The sequence below is a fragment of the Erinaceus europaeus genome, chromosome 16 (assembly GCF_950295315.1).
Source record: "Erinaceus europaeus chromosome 16, mEriEur2.1, whole genome shotgun sequence".
NCBI classification, from domain to species: Eukaryota; Metazoa; Chordata; class Mammalia; order Eulipotyphla; family Erinaceidae; genus Erinaceus; species Erinaceus europaeus.
Window position 1 is genome coordinate 84,337,840 of NC_080177.1, and position 19,876 is coordinate 84,357,715.

Below are 19,876 nucleotides of genomic sequence, written 5' to 3' on the forward strand. Positions count from 1 at the left end.
GCTAGGGGCGGGGACCGCCGCTGAATTTGACGTCACGGGACCAGGGGGCGGGGCCTGGGGCTAGGGCTGTGTCACGCCCCTAGGGGACGGGGCCCCGGCCGCTGAATTCAATGTCAGGGTGCTAGGGGCTGCGCCTGAACAGCTGGTTTCGCATCACACCTCCAGGGGGCGGGGCCTGGGCTGCGGGTTTGGGCCTTTGAGTCCCGTCGAGGGGCGGGGCCTGGACAACAGGCTTAGGCGTCCCGCTGCCCAGGGCGGGGCCTAGATCTGAGGTTTTGGGCGTCATGCCGCCATAGGGTATGCCGGGGACTGCGGGCTTTGGCGTCACGCAGCCTGGGGTCGAGGCAGGGCGGGATCTGGGCCAGGGCTTTGCGTTCTGTCGTCAGGGGGTGGGGCCTGGTCCACAGCTGTTGCGTCACGCCTCAAGGGGCGTGGCCTTGACGCGTTTCCGTCACGTCGCGGGGGGCGTGGCCCGGACGCCCTTCCGTCAGGTCCCTGGGGGTTCTGGGCGTGGCCTGGGACTCGAGTTTGCGTCATGCCGCCAGGGGGCGTGGCCTTAACCGGCATGCAGTTCGCGGGCGAGACGTCCCTCACGTGACTGTGCGGCTCTGGCATCCTGTGCTGTGCGGGCTGATCGGGGCGGCAGGGCCAGCCGTGTCTGCGGGCCCAGAGTCAACGCGGGTAGCAGGCGAGCCGCCTCCTCGCCATTATCAGCCGTAGACTAGCAGACTGAGAGAGGCGGGTGGCGGGGTCACAGACCCCCTGCGGCCTGCTGCCCCACTCGAGATTCCTTCCCCCTAGCAGGTGGGGACTGGGGGCTCGAACCCGGGCCCTGGCCAGGTGGGGCCCGTCCCTTTCCCTTCCGACTGAGCAAAAGGAAGGAGCCGACAAAGAGCGAGGCCATCGGCCGCTCAGCGCCACTGAGTCGCTTCGCAGTCACGTGAACGCCCTCCGCCTTCCGGTTCTCCCTCCCTCGGGCCGCGCGCTGACTCACGGGAACCGGAAGTGAGGCGCCGCGGGAGGAAGGGAAACAGCGGCCCGGGGAGCGACTTCCGCTCGGCTTCCGGAAAGGCCGCCCCTCCGGGTCTCCCGCCGACGGGGAGCGGCGGGGAGGTGCCCCCGGGGCGCCGCGAGCGAGCGTCATGAGCGGGCGGCCGAGGACGCTGCCGCGGACGTGGGGCTCCGGGCCGTGCTTGCCGCCGCCGCCGCGGGCCGAGGGCCGCCCCCCGGCGGACGGGGACGGCGACGCGGGCGGCTTCTGCCCGGCGGCCGGCGCGCTGTGGATCTACCCCACGCAGTGCCCGGTGCGCGACTACCAGCTGCGCATGGCGGGCGCCGCGCTGCTGCGCAACACGCTGCTCTGCCTGCCCACCGGGCTGGGCAAGACGTTCGTGGCCGCCGTGGTCATGTACAACTTCTACCGCTGGTTCCCGGCCGGCAAGGTGGTGTTCCTGGCGCCCAGCAGGCCGCTCGTGGCGCAGCAGATGGAGGCCTGCTTCCGCGTCATGGGCATCCCGCGCGCGCACATGGCCCAGGTGACAGGTTCGAGCCCGCGTCCCCCCGCCTGCCTGCCGGGGTGGCTGGAGGGGGCAGCAGGGGGCTCCGTCTGTCCGTCTGTCTGTCTCTCCGTCTCTCTCCTCTCTCGGTTTCTTTTCCATTTTATTTTCTCTCGTGTCGCCCCTGTTTCATTGTTGTTGTAGTTGTTGATGTCGTCGTTGTTGTTGGATCGGACAGAGAGACATGGAGAGAGAGGAGGGGAAGACGGAGAGGGGGGAGAGACAGACAGACACCTGCAGACCTGCTGCACCGCCTGGGCAGCGACGCCCCTGCAGGTGGGGGGCCGGGGGCTGGAACCGGGATCCTTATGCCGGTCCCTGCGCTTGTGCTTTGCGCCCCCTGCGCTTAACCCGCAGTGCCACCAAAGACCCCCCCATCTTTTTCTTTATGTTTATTTTATTTATTCATTCCCTTTTGTTGCCCTTGTTGTTTTATTGTTGTAGTTATTATTGATGTTGCTGTTGTTGGACAGGACAGAGAGACATGGAGAGAGGAGGGGAAGACAGAGACGGGGAGAGACAGACAGACAGACACCTGCAGACCTGCTGCACCGCCTGGGCAGCGACGCCCCTGCAGGCGGGGAGCCGGGGGCTCGAACCGGGATCCTGACTCCGCGCTGCTTACGCTTTGTGCCATGGGCGCTTAACTCGCTGCGCTACCGCCCGACCCTCTTATTTAACTTTTTTTAGAAATCTTTTTCTCTCTTTATTCCCTTTTTTTGTTGCCTTTGTCGTTTATCATTGTTGTTGTTATTGCTGTCGCCCAAAGCCCGACTCCCCATCTTTTTCTTTATTTTATTTTATTTATTTATTCCCTTTTGCTGCCCTTGTTTTATTGTTGTAGTTATTATTATTGTTGTCATTGTTGTTGGACAGGACAGAGAGACATGGAGAGAGGAGGGGAAGACAGAGAGGGGGAGAGACAGACAGACACCTGCAGACCTGCTTCACCGCCTGTGAAGCGACTCCCCTGCAGGTGGGGAGCCGGGGCTCGAACCGGGATCCTCACGCCGGTCCCTGCGCTTCTCGCCCCCCGCGCTCAGCCCGCCGCGGCCGTAGAAACACTCGTGTGGAAAGATCCTCGGGGACCGAGTGGTGGCGCAGCTGGCTCGGCGCGCACGTGGAGGCCCCGGGTTCGAGCCCTGCCCCAGCTGGAGCCTGGAGGAAGCGTCGGGGGCGCTGGAGCGGGCCGGGCCGGGCCGGCTCTCCCGGGCAGGGGGCAGGGGGCAGGGGGCGGGGTCGGGGTCGGCGTGCGCAGGCCCCGGGTTCGAGCCCCGGCGGTGGGGCCCCCACCGCAGCGGAAGGAGGGCGGCGGGCTGCCGTGCGGCTGGGTGCGGGGTGCGGGGTGCGAGCGACGCCTCTCCTCGCAGGCGCCACCCCGGCGGGCAGCAGGCGGCAGCTGTGGCGCGGCCGCGTCCTCTTCCTCACCCCGCAGGTCCTGGCCAACGACCTCGCGCGCGGGGCCTGTCCGGCCGCCGCCGTCAAGTGTCTGGTGGTGGACGAGGCGCACCGGGCGCTGGGGAACCACGCGTACTGCCAGGTGCGTGCTGCGGGCCGGCCGGGTGCTGCCGGGTCAGATGCCGGGTCAGATGCCGGGTGCTGCAGGGTGACGCCGGGTGCTGCCGGGTGATGCAGGGTGACGCCGGGCACTGCAGGGTGACGCCGGGCGCTGCAGGGTGACGCCGGGCACTGCAGGGTGACGCCGGGCACTGCAGGGTGCTGCCGGGTGATGCAGGGTGACGCCGGGCACTGCAGGGTGACGCCGGGCGCTGCAGGGTGACGCCGGGCACTGCAGGGTGACGCCGGGCACTGCAGGGTGCTGCCGGGTGATGCAGGGTGACGCCGGGCACTGCAGGGTGACGCCGGGCGCTGCAGGGTGACGCCGGGCACTGCAGGGTGCTGCCGGGCGCTGCAGGGTGACGCCGGGCGCTGCAGGGTGCTGCCGGGTGATGCAGGGTGACGCCGGGCACTGCAGGGTGACGCCGGGCGCTGCAGGGTGACGCCGGGCACTGCAGGGTGCTGCCGGGCGCTGCAGGGTGACGCCGGGCGCTGCAGGGCGACGCCGGGCGCTGCAGGGTGATGCCGGGTACTGCTGGGCACCGCAGGGTGACGCGGGGCGGGGCCGGGCCGCGGCGGGAGGGGCGGGCAGAGGCCCCAGTCCCGCTTGCCGGGTGCCATCGTGCGGTGCATCCCGTGACCTGCGGGGGCTGAGCTCCGCCGCGTTCCCTCCCTCGGTTCCCCAGTCCTCTGCTGAAGTCGAGGATGGTGTCAGTGTGAACGGATGTTTGGCGGGGCCTTCAGGTGCTTCACACCTAGTTCTGAGCAGCCGGCACCGGCATCGCCACGTTTCCTGCACGAGGAACTGAACTTGGCACCTCCTGCTCCAGGGCTCAGTGTCTAACCCGCAGCACCGACTCCTGACGCCGTGTAAGGCGTGTTGTCTGCAGCGCTGGGCCCATCCCAGTGCAATCCAGCACCCTTGGGCCTGACCCCCCCCCCCCCCCCAGTTCTTTGTATTTCAGGTAGAGAGCTAGGGACAGTCAAAGATGGAGGGGGGTTCACCATGCCACCACGCCACCACGCCACCCTCCGGGGAACGGCGCCTGGCACCGGGTACTCCCCTGTGGCGATGGGTCTTACCTGGAACTTCATGCATGGCAAGGTATGTGCCTTGCTGGCTGAGCTATCTCCCAGCTGTGAATAGGCTACTCTAACTATGGGATCTGTTTTGTAGATTTCTCAGCTGCTATTCATTTATCTTGAAAGTGCTTCTCACGTAGTCAGGGAAGCTAGAGTGCGTGGCTTGTGTGCCCGAGACTCAAATGCTGTAGGGTATAGAACCCCAAAAGTTTATTCTACTGGTGTCTAGTCCGAGCCTGAATCGTTTGCTCTTGCCGTCGACACTCTGAAGAGAGGGTAACGAAAAGGGAACATTGAGGCGGCTCGCTTAAGTTACCGTGGTCACTTTGTTTTAAAGGTCGTGAGAGAACTCGTCAAATACACAAGCCACTTCAGGATCTTGGCTCTTAGCGCTACACCGGGCAGCGACATGAAGGTGAGTCCGACCTCTTGCTGCTCATTCCCATTCAGCAGAGTAGAAGCGCTCATGTCCGGCCGCGGCAGCTCTCTAGGGTTGCTCTTGGCATGAAGGCTTCACGGTGTCCTGAAGACGCATTTTGTTTTCTTCTCCAGTTGCAGGGATTTTCTGCCTGAGCAGTTCTCTTACTTCAAGACACATAAAAATCACCAGAAACTGTTTATGGGAAGTAATCACCACCAGGGTTGTTTCTGGGGTTCAGTGTCTGCAGGATGGATCCGCTGTTGGCAGCAGCCCTTTCTTTTCTTTCTGTCAGTCAGTCAGCTTTCCCACTTTCTCTTTCTTAGATAGGACAAAGTAAAATTGAGAGGGGAGAGAAAGGGAAGCACCTGCAGATCTGATTCACAGATCTGCCAACAGACCAGATATTTTTATTCCAGTTTCTTTTTTGTTTAGTCACTGGGGCTTCACTGAGGTTTTGTACCTGCCCAGTTCCATGAGTCCTAGTCTCTTAACAGACAGCGTAAGAGACAAAGAGAAAGAGACACACACCACCACACTGCTCCACTGCTGACGAAGCTTTCCCTTGTGGCTGCTGCCTTACACCTGTGCTCTCAGCCAGGCAGCCTGTACTCTGTGGGTCCAGCCAGCTCATCCATCAGTCCAGCTTCTTTTTTCTTGCTTTGTTTTTTCTTTGTTTTTGTCTTTGCCTCCAGGGTTATCACTGGGGCTCAGTGCCAGTACTAGAATCCACTGCTCCTGGTGACTATTTTTCCATTTTATTGGACAGGACAGAGAAATAGAGGAGTGGGGGATAGAGGGAGAGAGGAAAAAGAGGCCTTCAGCCCTGCTTCACCACTTGTAAAGTTTCTCCCCTGGAGGTGGGGAGCCGGGGGCTCGAACTGGGAGCTTTGTACTATGTGCACTTAACCCAGTGTGCTACTGCCTTGCCCCCTACTCCACTTCCTTAATTTTATAATAAAATGACTTTAAAGCTTTGAGGGAATGAGATGTGACACCCCCTCCCCCATACTAATTTCTGTCCATTAGTTGTAGCAAGACTAACTGCTGTTCACACACACGCACACCGTAGTAAGAAATATATGTAGGGGTTGGTGTGTGTGTGTGTGTGTGTGTGTGTGTGTTTCCCTAGAGCACTGCTCAGCTCTGGCTGATGGTGCCAGGGATTGAACCTGAGACTTGGGAGCCTCAGGCATATGGAGTCTGTTTGCATAACCGTTATACTATCTGCCCCCGCCTGTAAGAAACATATTTGTTAGAGAAGGGGGAAATCTGGATTGTAGTTCTGTGATGATTTGGGGGCTTACTTTGTACTCTAAATCCCTTTCTCACCCTTGGAAACTGCACAGAACATTTGAAGTCCTTGTTGCACATTCATTGATAGTCTGATTCCTTGGAAGCTTGGCTTGAAGAACTATTAGTATATGCAAGGAAAGTATTTCAGAAGTCTTACACCATTCTGCTGCTCCTGGCATAACTTAGAGTTTCGTTTTGAAAAGCATTGAATGCAGAGCCAAGCGATCGTCATCTGGCAGCACACTTTCCCATGATGGAAACCCTAGTTTGAGTTCCCGGCCTCATGTAAGGGTGGCCCGTGTGCAGTAAGAGAAGCTTCGTGAATGGTGAAGGAGTGCTGTGGTGTCCTTCCTTCTCTGTCCTTGTCTGTCTTGCTATATCTGAAATTAGGAAGGACAAGGAGAAAGTCTATTGAGAGTAGTGGCACTGCCGATGTGAGGTCTGGTGGTGGGGGGATCGATCTGGGTTATAATGTTTTAAATTTGTACTGGTGTTTTACTAAGGATGTAAACAGAGAAGTTTAGAATGTGATTTGATTCTATTTAATGTTTTGTAGGCTGTGCAGCAGGTTATTACTAACCTACTAATTGGCCAGATAGAACTTCGCTCTGAAGAGTCTCCTGATATTTTGCCTTATTCTCATGAAAGACGAGTTGAAAAAATAGTTGTTCCCCTTGGTGAAGAACTTGCAGCTATCCAAAGGTCCTATCTCCAGGTAATTATTTTCATTGTACTTTAAGTTTTGACAAGCGGACTGATAATGTGATGATTTTCGTTAAGTGATTCAGGCTGTCACGGCCCAGGCTGTTGGCAGTGGTTAGAGCACCACACTTGCTTGTGTGAGGTCCCAGATGTGACCCTGCCATCACATGTGTCCCGTGTGGTGCTGAAGGGCTCACGGCTCTGTCCACTGTGTCATGTCTCAGGCCACCTCTTCACCCATAGTTATTGAAGGAGTGGAGTAGCCAGTGAAATGAAGGGTTCTCAGGTGTTTGGATTCAGTAGTCTGTGCCGACCCAGGTGCGGGACTTTGTGCGGGGCTCTGAAGCCGCACAGTGACCAAGCCAAAGGCCCCTCTGTCAGTATGTTGCCGTGCAGGGCGAGAAAGCAGGGGAGAGATACCTGGGATAAGGTTCCTTGCTATCTTTGCTGTAGCTGCTAAGATCTCATTGTGATCGTTGTTGTGCTGAAAATTCATTTCTATACAGATGTTACTTACAGAACTACTAATTATACATAAGGAGATAATAGTTTTTGGGAAAGAACCTATAGCAAGCGTAAAGCACATTTCTTTGATATTCACAGATCCTGGAAGCTTTTGCGAGCTGTTTGATCCAGAGGAATATTTTGATGCGGAGGGACATTGCCAATCTAACAAAGTATCAGATAATTTTAGCAAGAGATCAATTTAGGAAAAACCCATCTCCAAATATTTTGGTACGTATAATGAAATGCATTTTGATGATAGATACTGATTTTTTTTTTTTTACACAGAAGTAGGTTGATATATAAATGATGATGATGATGTGTGTGTGTGTGTGTGTGTGTGTGTGCGCGCGCACGCACTCATCAGTGATTGAGATACTACTTATGTAACTTGAAAAGCATGAAAAAGCTAGCAATGGCTTGAGTTTAAATGAATTTATCTTCTAACTTAAAGCATGGATGGGAACGTGGCGGGTTGTGGTACACCCGGTTAAGCACACACTCAGTGCATAAGAACCCGGGTTCAAGCCCCCGGTTCCCACCTGCAGGGACGTGCTGTGGACGTGTTTCTCTCTGGCCCTTTTTCTTCCCTCTCAGTTTCTCTGTCTATGCTGAGTTGATTAATTAATCAATCAGAATGATTTTTTAAATGCAATTTACACATCCAGAGCTTGATCGATGTAGTAGGTTCTTACTAAGTAGTTATGACAGTACAGATGATTATGTATATAATTTCCTCACGGAGAGGAGTGGGGGATGGGCATTGGCTGGTTGAACACACACGCACAAGGACCCGGATTCAAGCCCCCGGCCCCACCTACAGGTGGTGAAGAAGGTCTGCAGGTGTCTCTCTAGCTCCTCTAGCAATTTTTGGTTGTCTCTATCCAATAAATAAGTAAAAATAAGAAAAAGTTTAAAATATATACATGTTTATTTTAAAAAAGTAATAGTGCACGGTAAATATTTTACTTTTATATTTATTCACTTAAAGACATGTTTTGTGGGGGGCAGATAATAGCACACCTGGGAACGAAACATGTTACAGTGTTCAAGGACCCAGCTCCCAGCTCCCAGCGAGAAGCTTCCCAAATGGTGAGGCATTCATAGAAGTGTCTTTCCCTCTCTATCTTTTTATTAATTTTATTAGTGATTTAATAATGACTTAAGATTGTAAGATAACGGGTACACTTCCGCACAGTTCCCACCACCAGAGTTCCATATCTGGTCCCCTCCGTTGGAAGCTTCCCTATGCTTTATCCCTCTGGGAGGATAGACCAAAATTTTTTTTTTTTTTATATTTAATTTATTCCCTTTTGTTGCCCTTGTTGTTCTATTGTTGTAGTTATTATTGTTGTTGTCATCGTTGTTGGATAGGACAGAGTGAAACGGAGAGAGGAGGGGAAGACAGAGAGGGGGAGAGAAAGACAGACACCTGCAGACCTGCTTCACTGCCTGTGAAGCGACTCCCCTGCAGGTGGGGAGCCGGGGTTCGAACCGGGATCCTTATGCCGGTCCTTGTGCTTTGCGCCACCTGCGCTTAACCCGCTGCGCTACAGCCCGACTCCCCCCCTTTTTTTAAAAAAATATTTTTTTATTATCGTTATTTTGTTTGATAGAAACAACCAGAAATCAAGAGAGAATGAGGTGATAGAGGAGAGATGCAGAGAGACACCTGCGACACTACTTCACCTCTTGTAAAGCTTTCCCCCTGCAGGTGGGGACCAGGGACTTGAACCCAGGTCCTTGTGCACTGCAATGCATGTGCTCAACCAAGTGCACCACCACTGCACTCCTGACCAAAATTCTTTATGGGGTGCAGAGGGTGGGAGTTCTGGCTTCTGTAATTGCTGCACATGGGTGTTGGCAGGTGGACCTATACCCCCATCTCTGTTTCTCCCTCCCTCCCCTCTCCAGTTCTGACTCTGTCAGAAGTGTGTGGGTGGGTGTACAGTGTGTGTGTGTTTTGAATCAAGGAAAGAAGTGACAGGTAGTGTAGAAATACATTGGGGCCAGGTGGTGGCTCACCTGGTCAAGTGCTCACATGACAGTGTGCACGGCCTTAGGTTCGACCCCCAGCCCCCACCTGCAGGGGGAGCTTCACAAGTGGTGAAGCAGGGCTGCAAGTGGCTCCCTGTCTCTCCGTCTCTATTTCCCTCCCTTCTCAATTTGTCGCTCTTTATCCAATAATAAATGGATAAAAATATTATAAAAGAAAAGACATTGCACGCTTTTTTTTTAATATCCCGTTTATTCTGGGGTTTTTTGTTGCCATTGTTTTTTATTGTTGTAGTTACTTGTTGGTATGCATGAGACCCCTTCTGTTTCATTTGGTTTAAATCCCCCCTGCTTAACACTATTCTATTTACATAACCACTGCATTCTATTTACATAACTGCTGTTAACAAGTTCCACCCTCCCTCCAGGGCATTGGTTCAATCCCCACTGTTTCATGATATGTTTTTGCTCTGCCCCCTCTCCTTGTCACACCCTGATTTTCACCAGTCACTTTTCTCTCCACCCTCTCTATGTCACATCCTGTTCATGCCCTACTTGGGAAGTATATATAAAGACAGCATTGTTCGCTTTAGTTTAGTTTAGCTTAGCTCGGCCTAGATTGTGCTGCGTCCTGCATGAATAAAGAGATACTGCCTACAGCTCAACCATGAGTCCCTGGTCGTCTGTTACCCGTCCGTGAAGCCAGCCCAGCGAAAACAACATCGCCCGGCGAAAACAACAGTTACTGATGTCGTTGTTGGATAGGACAGAGAGAAATGGAGAGAGGAAGGGAAGACAGAGAGGGTGAGAGAAAGACACCTGTAGACCTGCTTCACCGCCTGTGAAGTGACTCCCCTGCAGGTGGGGAGCTGGGGGCTCGAACTGGGATCCTTATGCCGCTCCTTGTGCTTTGCGCCACCTGTGCTACCGCCCGACTCCCTGCATTGGTACTCTTCTATAGCAGCATGCCATGATAGCGAATTCTGCAGGTAACATGTTATCTTCACTTTTTCCTGAGGTTAATTTGATATGTTTGTTTTTCTAGGGAATACAGCAAGGTATAATTGAAGGAGAATTTGCTATTTGCATTAGTTTGTATCATGGCTATGAATTATTGCAGCAAATGGGATTGAGATCGCTGTATTTATTTCTTTGTGGGATTATGGATGGAACTAAAGGTAAGCTATTACATTAATAAAAAGGTAAGCTATTTAAATAATAAACAAAAACATTGATGGCACTTCTTTTTTAGCAGCTGCCCACCCTACAGTTCAGGGAGAAGGGGGGTGTACTTAATTTCTTCTGTTAATCTTCCCCTTAACTCCCTTCTGATATTAATGTTTTTAGCAGAAAGAAAAAGAGACAACAGGGGAGGTGAAGGAAAACAAAGAAAAAAAGGTGGGAGGGGGCAGGTGGTGGTGCATCTGGTTGAGCACTCATATTGCAATGTGCGAGGACCGGGGTTCAAGACCCTGGTCCCCAACTACGCGGGGGAAAGCTTTTCGGTGATGAAGCAGTGCTGTACTTGTCTCTCTGTCTCTCTCTCCCTTCCTCTATTTCTGGCTGTCTTTATCCAATAAGTAAATAAAAATAATTAAAAAATTAAAAATAAATTTTAAAAAAGGGCAAGGGAATGTGTTTTGGTTAAAGTTAAATTCTTTTTAATAAAAGCAACAAAGGTTATGTATAAATTCACCATATTTCTTTGTTTTTGATAAATTGTTAGGTGTACAAACAAGTCATTCATTACTACGTAAGATGCATCTGTGTAACTAGGAAAAGTTGCTGCTTTTCATGCTTAGATTTGAAAACCTTGGTTGCTAACGTTTATTTAAATAGATAATAAATTTAAGTGGTTTTGTTAACAAGTATATTTATTTGCAAATCTCTTCTTCATTTCTGAAGGAGTGACTCGGACAAAGACTGAACTTAGCCGAAATGAGGACTTCATGACCCTCTATAGTCAGCTAGAGGGCATGTTTGCACAGACATGCGGTACTTCAGAAGGTGACATTTCTCCTGTCCAGAAAGGTCTAGCTTTTCTTTCATATTTTTATATTGTTTCTCTTCAAGCTGAACTATAAAAATTTGTACGACTAGTTCACGTGTCTATCTATAGTTGCTACATTTCCATAGAAAAGCGCTGATTACAGGCCAGGTGGTGTTGCACCTGGTTGAGCACACACGTTACGATGTGTGAGGACCTGTGTCTGAGCCCTGGTCCCCACCTGAAGTGAAGCAGGGATGCACGTATCTCTCTCTTTCTGTATCCCACATCCCTCTCAATTCTGGCTGTCTCTACCAAATAAATAATTTAAAATAATAAAATGAATAAAAAACACAAATAATTTTTTAAAAAAGCTCTGGTTAAATGCTCAAAAGAGTTTATTCAGTGAATTAAGGTAAATATATATTGGGGCCAGGTGGTGGCGCACCTGTTTGAGCACACCTGTTACCATACACAAGGACGCGTTCAAGCCCCCAGTCCCACCTGCAGGGAGTAAGCTTCATGAGTGGTGAAGCAGGGCTGTAGGTGTCTCTCTTGCTCTATCACCCCCTTCCCTCTCGATTTCTGTCTCTGTCCAATAACTAAATAAATAAAAATAAAAAAGTACATATTTAAGCAGAATTTGCTTTATTTCTTTTGGATAGTGACAGAAATTGAGAGCAAAGGGGGAGATTAACTAAGAGGAAGAGAGGTATCTGCAGAACTGCCTCACAGCTCTGGAGACCCCCTGCAGGTGGAGGCCTGGGGCTTGAACCAGGGTCTCTGTCTGCTAAACTGTGTGCACTGTACCATGTGCACCACCGCCTTCCCCTAGACTCTGAGCGTTACATATATAGTAGATGTTGTTATTGGCAGTGCCAATTTTCAAAACTACCAAAAATTGGTTTATAATTTGAATTATTTACATTTATATTTTCCCATCTACTTTGCTGCTGGTGTCCATTTGGATTTTCTCATAGTTAAATTTTCATAAAATCCAGTGTTTGTTTATCCTTAAGGTGTATACTACCCAGATGCCGTTTACTATCCAAATAAAAAAGTAATTTAGCACATTCATTGTATAAAGTGTCCTTAAAATATATTGATGTGATTAATCATGAAAAAAAATTTTTCTTTACAGGCGATAGAGATAAAAATTTTTTCTATAGTCATCCAAAGTTAAAGAAACTAGAAGAAGTGGTAGTTGAACATTTCACGTCTTGGAATGGTAAGTTATCTTTGGTAGCTTCTGGTGAGATGAAGTTATTGAAAGAGCTAAAAGTTGAACGTAGTACTTTGTTCTAGTACTTCTGGTGTAGAAGACGGGCTTCCAGTTAGTCTGGTAGTGCTATAGAAAAGTTCTAAAGGGGGTGGCGGGTGGCACACACACCACCATGCGAAAGGACCTGTATTCAAGCCCCATTCCCCACCTGCTGGGGGGGAAGCTTCACAAGTGGTGAAGCAGGGCTGCAGCTATCTGTTCTTTCTTTCTTTCTTTCTTTCTTTTTTTTTTTGCCTCCAGGGTTATTGCCAGGGCTTGGTGCTTGCAACAGGAATCCACTGCTCCTGGAGACCATGTTTTCCCCTTTTGTTGCCCTTGTTGTTTTATCATTGTTGTGGTATTTATTATTGTTGTTGTTGTCATTGGATAGGACAGAGAGAAATGGAGAGAGGAGGGGAGACAGGGGGAAAGAAAGACAGACACCTGCAGACCTGCTTCACTGCCTGTGAGCCCGAATTAGTGAAGTTGCTATAGAAGGTAGGAGGAAAGCCAGCGATAGTTTTTTAAATGTCTGAAGTGATTCTTTGAAAGAATTATATCCTTTGTTTGTTTGCACCACAACACCTCTCAGCTCTGGTCTATAGTGGTACAGGGGATTGAGCCTGGGATTTAGGGACTTTTGCATAACCGTTATGCTATCTACCCCACCCAAGAATTATCATTCATTAGTACTCGGTTTCAGCCTTGTCTTTGGACCTACCTCTGTTCACGTGCTTATTCAGAAGTTGTGATCATTTCTTATTACCTAGCTCGAAGCACATCTGAGAAGAAATGTGATGAGACACGAGTCATGATCTTCTCTTCATTCCGAGACAGCGTGCAGGAGATTGCAGCAATGCTAAAGCGGCACCAGCCTGTCATCCGAGTAATGACTTTTGTTGGCCATGCCTCAGGGAAAAGCGTGAAGGGCTTTACCCAAAAGGAGCAACTAGAGGTGATTCTTTTTGGAGATTTAAAAAGAAAATTGACTATATTTGCATTAAACGAGTCTTTAAAAAATTTTTTTTCTTTCTAAAATGGAAATACTGACAAGACTATAGGGTATAGGAGGGGTACAGTGCCCACCACCAGAATTCCATATCCCATCCCCTCCCCTGATAGCTTTCCCATTCTCTATCCCTCTGGGAGTCTGGACCCAGGGTCATTGTGGGATGTAGAAGGTGGAAGGTCTGGCTTCTGTAATGGCTTCCCCGCTGAACATGGATGTTGGCAGGTGGATCCACACTCCCAGCCTGTCTCTCTCTTTCCCTAGTGGGGCAGGGCTCTGGGAAGCGGAGCTCCAGGACACATTGGTGGGGTTGTCTGTCCAGGGAAGTCAGGTTGGTATCGTGCTAGCGTCTGGAAGCTGGTGGCTGAAAAAGAGTTGAGCTGGAAAGCTAAACACATTGTTGACTAATTATGAACCTAAAGGCAAGAATATTGCGGATGAAGATTTGGGAAATGTCTCCGTTTTGGAGAAAGCTGGCAGGTCTAAGGTCTATCCCAAGGGGCCCGTGACATTACCAGTTTTCGCCTGAGCCTGACATCTAGTAGTCGACTAGTTAATAGTAGTCTACTAGTTACAAATACACTTATTTCATGAGTAAGAGGGAGAGGGAGAGGAAACCACTGCTCCAAGTAGGTAACTCAGGGCCTCATGCTGAGTCCAGTGTTTCATCCACTGGAGAACCTCCTGGGCCTCTCAGTGGACTGTCACTTTAGGAAAACTCGGGGGCTGCTGGTGCTGCACCTGGCTAAGCACGCACATCACTGCACAGGGACCAGGATTCTAACCCCTGGTCCCACCTGCCTCATGAATGATGAAGCAGTGCTGCAGGTATTTCTCAGTCTCTCTCCCTCTCTTACTCCCCTCTCTGTTTCTCTCTGTCCTATCAAATAAAGGAAAGAGAGAGAGAATAGCTGCCAAGAGTGGTGGACTAATTATGCTGGCACCAGTTCCAGCAGCCATTTATTCATCTTTCTTCCTTTTTCATGGAGCATAAGAGACAGGGAAATAAAGAGAAAGGGGGTACAGAACAGCTATTTATTTATCTTATTTGTTTATTATTGGATAGAGCCAGAGAAATTGAGAGGGAAGGAGAGAGACAGGCACCTGGAGCCCTGCTTCACCAAGCTTTCCCCCTGCAGGTGGCAACCAGGGGTTTGAACCCAGGTCCTTGTGCACTGCATTGTGTGTGCTTAAACCAGGTGCGCCACTGCCTGGCCCTATAGCACAGCTGTTATTGAAGCAGTGGAGTAAAACGGTCCTTTCCATTTCACCACAGTTTTGTTTGATTTATATTTCTGATTTGTGTTTTACTTTCCTATGTGATATATTCTGGAGACACGAGCCAGACTGTTGTGGACAGCTGATCTTAACCTGGTAGTGTGCCGGATACTGTTACATATATTAGATTTTAGAGTGACTTCATCATTCTGGGGTGAAGAACTATAAACTTGAATCTAATTCTCTTGCATTTGCATCTCTTCATTTTAATGATTTTTATTTTAGGTAGTGAAACAATTTCGTAGTGGTGGTTACAATACTTTAGTTTCTACTTGTGTCGGTGAAGAAGGTTTGGATATAGGAGAAGTTGATCTTATAGTATGTTTTGATGCTCAGAAGAGCCCAATTCGTCTCGTACAACGAATGGGTAGAACCGGCCGCAGACGTCAAGGCAGGATTGTTGTTATCCTTACAGAAGGACGAGAAGAACGTGTAAGTAGTTTTTTAATTCATTCTTTTTTTTAGTTATTAGATCAACATTTTTCATTAGTAAGGCAACAGGAATGTAACTCCATACTGTTTTCACCACTAGAGTTCTGTGTCCCCATTCCTTCCATTGGAAACAGCAGTATTTTTCCCAAGGTCACAGATAGGGGTTGACTATTATTTCTTTTTTTTTTTTTTCTTTTTTTTTGACTATTATTTCTTACACTGGTCCTTATGCTTCACGCCACATGTGCTATGGCCCGACTCCCTTGACTAATATTTCTATAGTGAGCTATCTCTATGTTTTTGCTGCCCCCCCTTTTTTTCCTTCCCTTCCTATGTCACACATTCATCTATTACTACTTCTGAAAAGTCTTTTCTTTTTTCCTCTTCTCACTCCGGGTCCTGATGGAATTGAGGTTCAGAGCCCTGTGGTCATCTTCCCCTAACATTTCTCCCTTTCTGGGAGCATGGACCCAAATCATTTTTGGGGTGTGGAAGGTGGGAGGTTTGGCCTCTGTAATCGCTTCTCCACTGGACATGAGTGTTGACAGGTGGATCCACAACCCCATCCTGTTTCAATCTTTCCCTAGTTGTACAGGGCTCTGGGGAGGGGAGGTTCCAGGTTCACTGGTGAGGTCTCCTGCTCAGGGAAGTCAGAATGGAATTATAGTAGCATCTGCAACTTGGTGACTGGATGGCAGTTAAGATATGAAGCTACCCCCACACCTATGGACATGGAACCTTCGACAAAGGGGCTCAGACTATTAAATGGGGAAAGCAGAGTCTCTTCAACAAATGGTGTTGGAAACAATGGGTTGAAACATGCAGAAGAATGAAACTGAATCACTGTATTTCACCAAATACAAAAGTAAATTCCAAGTGGATCAAGGACTTGGATGTTAGACCACAAACTATCAGATACTTAGAGGAAAATATTGGCAGAACTCTTTTCTGCATAAATTTTAAAGACATTTTCAATGAAATGAATCCAATTACAAAGAAGACTAAGGCAAGTATAAACCTATGGGGCTACATCAACTTAAAAAGCTGCTTCACAGCAAAAGAAACCACTACCCAAACCAAGAGACCCCTCACAGAATGGGAGAAGATCTTTACATGCCTACATCAGACAAGAAGTTAATAACCAACATATATAAAGAGCTTGCCAGACTCAACAACAAGACAACAAATAACCCCATCCAAAAATGGGGGGAGGAATTGGACAGAATATTCACCACAGTAGAGATCCAAAAGGCTGAGAAACACATGAAAAAATGCTCCAAGTCTCTGACTGTCAGAGAAATGCAAATAAAGACAACAACGAGATACCACTTCACTCCTGTGAGAATGTCGTACATCAGAAAAGGTAACAGCAGCAAATGCTGGAGAGGGTGTGGGGTCCAAGGAACCCTCCTACACTGCTGGTGGGAATGTCAATGGGTCCAACTTCTGTGGAGAACAGTCTGGAGAACTAGGTCTGAAGGCTAGAAATGGACCTACCCTATGACCCTGCAATTCCTCTCCTGGGGATAGATCCTAAGGAACCCAACACATCCATCCAAAAAGATCTGTGTACACATATGTTCTTGGCAGCACAATTTGTAATAGCCAAAAACTGGAAGCAACCCAGGTGTCCAACAACAGATGAGTGCCTGAGCAAGTTGTGGTATATATACACAATGGAATACTACTCAGCTGTAAAAAAATGGTGACTTCACTGTTTTCAGCCGATCTTGGATGGACCTTGAAAAAATCATGTTGAGTGAAATAAGTCAGAAACAGAAGGATGAATATGGGATGATCTCACTCTCAGGCAGAAGTTGAAAAACAAGATCAGAAAAGAAAACACAAGTAGAACCTGAAATGGAATTGGCATATTGCCCCCAAGTAAAAGACTCTGGGGTGGGTGGGTGGGTGGGGAGAATACAGGTCCATGAAGGACGATAAATGACATAGTGGGGGTTGTATTGTTAAATGGGAAAGTGGGGATTGTTATGCATGTACAAACTATTGTATTTACTGTTGGATGTAAAACATTTAATTCCCCAATAAAGAAATAAATTAAAAAACAAACAAAAAAACAAGATCAGAAAAGAAAACAAGTAGAACCTGAACTGGAATTGGCGTATTGCACCAAAGTAAAAGACTAGGGTGGGTGGGTGGGGAAAATACAGGTCCAAGAAGGATTCAGAGGACCTGGTGGGGGTTGTATTGTTATATGGGAAACTGGGGAATGTTATGCATGTACAAACTACTGTATTTACTGTTGAATGTAAAACATTAATTCCCCAATTAAAAAAAAATAAAACAATAAAAATGATAATTATTACAACTATGAATTTACCGGTGAGAATAAATTCAAACTAGCGTTGTCACTTTTGTGTTTACATGGTTATTATAAAGGTCATGTAATTTAATTTTTTTCTTTTTTTTGCAGAATTATAATCAAAGTCAGTCCAATAGAAGACATATTTATAAAGCAATTGCAGGTAACAAACAGGTTCTTCATTTTTACCAAGGAAGTCCGCGAATGGTCCCTGATGGCATCAATCCACAGCTCCATAAGATGTTCATCACATGTGGTGTGTATGAGTCAGAGAAACCTCGGAGCTTGCAGCGGAAATCTTCAGCCTTTTCTTCCAGGAATGGTAAGGGAAATTTGCGTTTTAGACAGGAAGGTTTTTTTTTTTTCTGGTGTAAGTGAGCAAGCTGTGTTTTGTCAAAGTCTTTTTTCTTTGAGAAAGCAAATTTAGCATCTAAAAAGCTACAGGTCTCTTTGGAGAGGCCATTTTTAGCTACCTACTAATGTGCATCCAATACTATATTGCTAGTGTTTTCCTTCTCTCTGTTGCATGCATGATATCTTCAGTTACATTCTAAAACTTGACCTTTTTTCCTGTTTCTTTTATTTTTATTTATTATCTTTATTGATTGGGTAGAGACAGCCAGAAATCAAGAGAGAAGGGGGAGATAGAGAGGGAGGGGGACAGAGAGACACCTGCACCCCTGCCTCCCTACTCACAAAGCTCCCCCCTTGAGAATTCTTGCATCTTCATCACTCTCTTTCCCTGTCAAGTACCAAATAACTTCCAGGATACTTACAATACAGTGGAGATACTAGTTCTTATCTGAACATTAATTAGCTAGTTTGTGTTAGGTATTAGACGACAAACTGGAGCATGTTCAAAAGAAGCCAAGAGTGAGAGTCTGCCTAGCTTCTTGCTCTGTGCTGTTAAGGTAGTCATCACAAAGGTTAAGATGCACTTGTGCTTTCAGAGAAGTTTCGAGATATGTCAGAGCAAGAAATGACAACCAGGATAATTTGATATGAAGGTTACTAGGAGGAATGTAAATTGCTTCAACTCCTATGAGAAGCAATTTGAAGATTCCTCAGAACATTAGAAAGGGACCTTTTCTATGATGCAGCAGTTCCACTCCTAAATATTTATCCAGAGAGACCAATAGATGAGAGATCTGTGTACACCTGTGTTCATAGAGCACTGCTTGTAACAGTCAAAACTGGGAAGCGGCCCACGTGCCCGTAACAGATGAGTGGCTAAGAAAGTTGTGGTCTGCACACACCGTGGAGTACCACTCAGCCGTAAGTGATGAGAGAAGCTGCCGTACCACATCTGGGATGGAGCTTGAGGGAATCATTTTAAGAGAAAGAAGCCTGAGGAGATCTCACTTCCCGTTGGAACTTGAAAACCAGAAAAAGTGCTGTGGAACACGGACTTGGTGTGGCCCGTTGCCGCAAGGCTGGGGACTGCGATGCGGGAGGTGGGCAGGTGGGAGGGATTGAGGGGCTTTGGAGGACCCAGTGCACAGTGGTGGAGAACTACAGTCTATGGCTCTGGTGTGTAGACGCTTCATGGGGGATAAGAAGCTGTATTATTGCAACGTCTGTCTTACTTCCTCCAATAAAAGGACTAGCAAAGTAAGAAATAGCATCAGGTGACTCAGGAGGTGGCACAGTGGTGGAAGGTATGGACTTGTCAGATCCTCAGGTCAATCCCAGAATCCCTTGTGCCAGAGCGATGCTGTTTCTCATTCTCTCCCTCTCATGTTAATCTTTACACGTCAAGAGGAGGCTGGGCAGTGCACACCCAGTTGAGCACATAGATTATAATATGCAAGGACGGGGTTCAAGGCCCCATCCCCTCCTGCAGGGGAGAAGCTTCAGGAGCCATGAGGCAGTACTGCAGGTATCTTTGTATCTCTTTGTCTCTCCCCTTCCTTCTCAACTTCTCTCTGCTTCTATTCAGTTTAATATTTAATAAAATAGGGAGCAGGGCAGTAGCTCACACTGTGCAAAGCACAGGGACTGGTGTAGGATCCGGGTTCAACCCCCCCCCCCCAGCACCCCACCTGCAGGGGAGTTGCTTCATAAGTGGAGAAGCAGGTCTGTAGGTGTCTTTCTCTCCCCCTCTGTTTCCCTCCTCTCTCAATTACTCTCAGTCCTATCCAACAACAGTGTTGTCAATGACAAGAATAATAATAAAAAACAAGGACAACAAAAGGGGGGGGGGGGAAGCCTCTAGGAGCAGTAAGATTCATAGTGTAGGCACTGAGCCCCAGCAGTAACCCTGGAGAAAAAACAAACAAAAAAGAAACAGAATTAGAGTTGCCGTTTTGTGTTTGTAGACTTTTAAACCTCTTTCATGTTATAGGAATGAGGCAAAATTCAAAGAAAGATTGGTTACTCTCAGAAGAAGAATTTAAGTTATGGAACAGACTTTACAGATTAAGAAGCAGTGATGAAATTAAGGAAATAACATTGCCTCAAGTTCAGTTTTTGTCT

At 48.5% G+C, this 19,876-nt stretch overlaps 1 protein-coding gene across 10 annotated transcripts in view; it reads left to right on the forward strand.

Annotated features, from left to right (window-relative positions):
* Positions 1-1,127: 1,127 nt before the first annotated feature.
* FANCM (FA complementation group M) overlaps positions 1,128-19,876 on the forward strand; it is a 48,973-nt gene continuing 30,224 nt past the window's right edge. For 6 of the 10 annotated variants that reach the window (XR_009545398.1, XR_009545399.1, XM_060175577.1 and 3 more), the window contains exons 1-12: positions 1,128-1,542; positions 2,927-3,096; positions 4,534-4,611; positions 6,467-6,625; positions 7,216-7,347; positions 10,157-10,289; positions 11,017-11,142; positions 12,240-12,326; positions 13,130-13,314; positions 14,872-15,078; positions 17,513-17,723; positions 19,746-19,876. The exon at positions 19,746-19,876 is cut by the window's right edge and continues 24 nt beyond it. Coding sequence is in view for 7 of the 10 variants with exons in the window: in XM_060175577.1 (XP_060031560.1) it covers positions 1,143-1,542; positions 2,927-3,096; positions 4,534-4,611; positions 6,467-6,625; positions 7,216-7,347; positions 10,157-10,289; positions 11,017-11,142; positions 12,240-12,326; positions 13,130-13,314; positions 14,872-15,078; positions 17,513-17,723; positions 19,746-19,876 (2,019 nt within the window). In the remaining 3 variants the exon portion in view is untranslated. Of the gene's footprint in view, positions 1,543-2,926; positions 3,097-3,855; positions 3,984-4,533; positions 4,612-6,466; positions 6,626-7,215; positions 7,348-10,156; positions 10,290-11,016; positions 11,143-12,239; positions 12,327-13,129; positions 13,315-14,871; positions 15,079-17,512; positions 17,724-19,745 lie in introns of those variants that run through there. The other 4 variants (XR_009545400.1, XM_060175578.1, XM_060175579.1 and 1 more) reach the window with 4 other exon arrangements.